The sequence below is a fragment of the Cibotium barometz genome, chromosome 65, assembly GCF_041138505.1.
Source record: "Cibotium barometz isolate CiBa-2024 chromosome 65, ASM4113850v1, whole genome shotgun sequence".
Taxonomy (NCBI): domain Eukaryota; kingdom Viridiplantae; phylum Streptophyta; class Polypodiopsida; order Cyatheales; family Cibotiaceae; genus Cibotium; species Cibotium barometz.
The window spans coordinates 24,970,446-24,973,766 of NC_141110.1; the positions used below are offsets into that span (position 1 = coordinate 24,970,446).

Sequence of the window (3,321 nt, forward strand, 5' to 3'; positions counted from 1 at the left end):
CGTGTCGCGGAACCAAGACCAAGTCAAGGTCCCACCGAGCATGCCACTGTCTGGGAAATATCTGGACGAGCAAGGCAAAGAGGATGAAACCCGACAACCCCCCCAGATACCCAACAAAGAATAATTGTGTTCCTTCCAAGTGTTTCTTTAGTCCTAAACTCTACATCTTTCACCCTACTTTCATAATGAGGGTATGCATCTTTGATTATCCTAGTTGTGTTCCTTCCAAGTGTTTCTTTAGTCCTAAACTCTACATCTTTCACCCTACTTTCATAATGAGGGTATGTATCTTTGATTATCCTAGTTGTGTTCCTTCGAGAAAACAAAAAAATCTTGAATCAAAAAACTCCATCCCTTGATACCAAAACAAAATATTAAATGTACTCTCCAACATGGTATCACTCGTTAGGTTCAGGCTGCTCCATCTTCTGCAAATCTGCCCCGTAAAATTATATTTATTGAAAACTTGGAGGGGTTGCTGGACATGAAATATCCTCCGTCGATGGTGGACATTCACATAACGTACCAAACACAAGGGAATCCTAAGAAGAATTCCATGAAGTGCTAGAAGGGGAAAACAAAAAGAAGGAAGAATGAAAAAATTGGCTGGGTGTGGGATTCATCAGAATCCTGAGTAACAAAACACAAGAGAAACCTAAGAAGAATCCCATGGAGTGCTAGAGCGAAGGAAGATTGAAAAAAATGGTTGGATGTGGGATTCGTCAGCTTAGCAAGATGGCAAGTCGAAGGGCGGGGCCTGAACGGACTGCTCTGGTCCAATGCCGTTTGTTACAAGGAAAGCAGTTTCCAAACCCCAACTCGTGTGGATCTCCAAGTGACAGTGCATGAGCCACACTCCTGCATGCATAGGGTTGTGACACTAATGTGAGCAATGCAAGAACATGAAAACTTGTTGAAGGCATAATATTGATGTAGTTGTACCTGGATTGTCCGCCCGGAAGCGGAGGGCGACCCACCCTCCCTTGGGGACGCCTACAGTGTTGCGCTCAGGAGGGTCGGCCATGTTGAATGTAGAGGGATCGCTCGTGCTATTGTAGTTTCCGACTCCTTGGCCTACCACAAAGAAGTTGTAGCCGTGGAGGTGGATCGGGTGACTCTCGGTGCCGAGGATGCTGGTGCCTTGTAGAACGAGCTGTACACTGGAGTTGAAGGGCAGCCAGGAGAGCCGTGTGCCCATCTGCGGAGCGAGGTTCTTGGGTTGTGCACCAGTATAGTTGAAGGGCCTTACGGGGTTGTCCGGAAAGCTAGTGGGAAAGACGTTCATGGCACTGGTCCGATTCTTCTTGACGCTCATCGACTTGAAGAAGAAGGACTGCAGGAGGGCGGTGTTGGGAAGGGTGAAAGAAACATTGCTGACTGCGGCTGCGAACATGCCTCCAGAGGGCCCCTGGCATACTTTGGCGCGAGGGCACGGTTTTCTAGCCAGGCCCACGGTGAAGAGCAAGTGGCGGTCTACATTGAGGGGAACGGTGGCTGGGAAGGCGTTGGAGTTGAGGCTTCTCAGACTAGCGCTGAAGTTGTTGGCCAAGGTGGTGTCGTTGTAAGAAGGAAGGGCAGGCAAGACCGGCGTGGAGGAGCTGGGGGATCCCAAATACTCAACCACTGCGGTGGCCGTGGTATTGTCGAAGGGCACGGTGGGACCTGCGGAGTTGTAGGCCCTCACTGCGAGCAAGTACCTTCCGGTTGGCTGATCGGCAGTGAGGAGGACGTTAGTGGTCTGCCCTGGCGCGATGAGTATTGAGCTGGCCTTGAAGGGCTTGGTATAGGTGGCGTCGATCTCCACCACGGTCAGTGTATGGTTGGCGAGGGTGAGGAAGAGCTCGTCATTGAGCCCGGCATTGATGATTCGGAGCAGGTAAGTCTGGTTCTGCGCCACCGGGAGCTTAAACATATCTGCAATTTAATACGCTGATTTTTACAACAACCAAATTGTGTACAGACAATAAGCTGTCCGTGCCTGAACAGTAATGATTACCCTTAGCGGAGCAATTGTAGAGGGCTCCCGGCTGCCCGTTGATCGTGTAGGCATCGGAGACGTTGGGGCCGGCTCCAGACTGCAGCGCTTGCTTTATCACAAATTCCGTATCCGAATTCCACCACTCACCTGAATTTGTAAGTTGCAAAATTCTCAACGTGTTACTGCATGATCGACGACCAGTGCCACCCCTACAGGATGGCCAACTTATCTATTCGATGGGGGGCAACGTACCGAGGACGATAGGGATCTCTTGGGCCGGCTGGGGGAATGGATAGCTGCGCTGTGCCTTTGGTAGGATGATGAAGGCCCCGTGCACAGTAGAGCGCATCCAGGAGATGTGGGCGTGCCAGAAGAGGGTGCCGCGCTGGCCGGTGACGGTGAAATTGTAGAGGTAGCTCCGCCCCGGCTGGATGGGGCACTGCGTGATGTAGGCCGGCCCGTCGAACCACCCGGACCGCAGCTGACGAACGCCATGCCTTGATACATATCGATCGATCCACAGCAAAGTAAAAGCCGAAGTAAGTAAATACCTATGTGGCCGTAATGGCGTTCGTGTTAGTTCAGATCAAGTTACCAGTGGATGGTGATATTCTTGTCAGGCATCTCGTTGATCACTTTGACCAGCACACGCTCCCCCTCTCGCACGAGCAGCGTCGGCCCAGGAAACTCGTCGTTCACCGTCACCATGCGTTTGGTGTGGCAAAGCCGGGTGAAGTTGCTGTACTTCACCTGTGCGCGTGGTGGATTAATGTCAAAATTTGCAGCCCCTGCGCAACCAACGACACACACACACACAGAGTCGGTCACTTACATGGAATTTAAAGCGGCGGATGCCCAAGTGTAGCTGTGCCCTATGAACAGGGAGAATTGCTAGCGCCGCAACGATCAGCAAGAGAGAAGAATAAAGGCCGTGCGCCATGCTTGCTAGTTGACTTTCTCAGGAATTGGCGTCCACGACTTTGGTAACGACGTGCGCCCACGTTATATACGCAGGACGATCGTCACCAACCGTTGCTAGGACTCACCAACCGCTGCTAGAACTGCAGAGGGTGCTCTTTTCTTATCGCAGTTGCTTCAAGCTATCATCCATATCTTCCGGCCCCGAGTGCCTTGAGTCTCACCATACCTAGTAGCTGTAACTTGTCCGTTTCTAATGTTTGGCAAAGCAAAATGGGGCCTTATCTTTAGTGGGTGGCGTTTCTTGACAACCCACATCCACCCGTTGTACGTTGCAAGCAACAATCACACTTGATATATATATATCACGTGCTTTGACAACTTTTTTCAACCCCTTTTGTTCATTTTGCCTTTCTTTTTTGATC

At 50.9% G+C, this 3,321-nt stretch overlaps 1 protein-coding gene across 1 annotated transcript; it reads right to left on the reverse strand.

Moving 5' to 3' along the window:
- Positions 1-426: 426 nt before the first annotated feature.
- On the reverse strand, positions 427-2,957 carry LOC147603099 (laccase-12-like). The gene is made up of 6 exons (XM_086797474.1): positions 2,811-2,957; positions 2,574-2,728; positions 2,231-2,475; positions 1,997-2,125; positions 943-1,914; positions 427-858 (listed from the first exon to the last, which is right to left on the reverse strand). Exons 1-6 carry the CDS (start codon positions 2,916-2,918, stop codon positions 728-730), a joined length of 1,740 nt encoding a protein of 579 aa, XP_086653600.1. The 5' UTR covers positions 2,919-2,957; the 3' UTR covers positions 427-727.
- Positions 2,958-3,321: the final 364 nt, after the last annotated feature.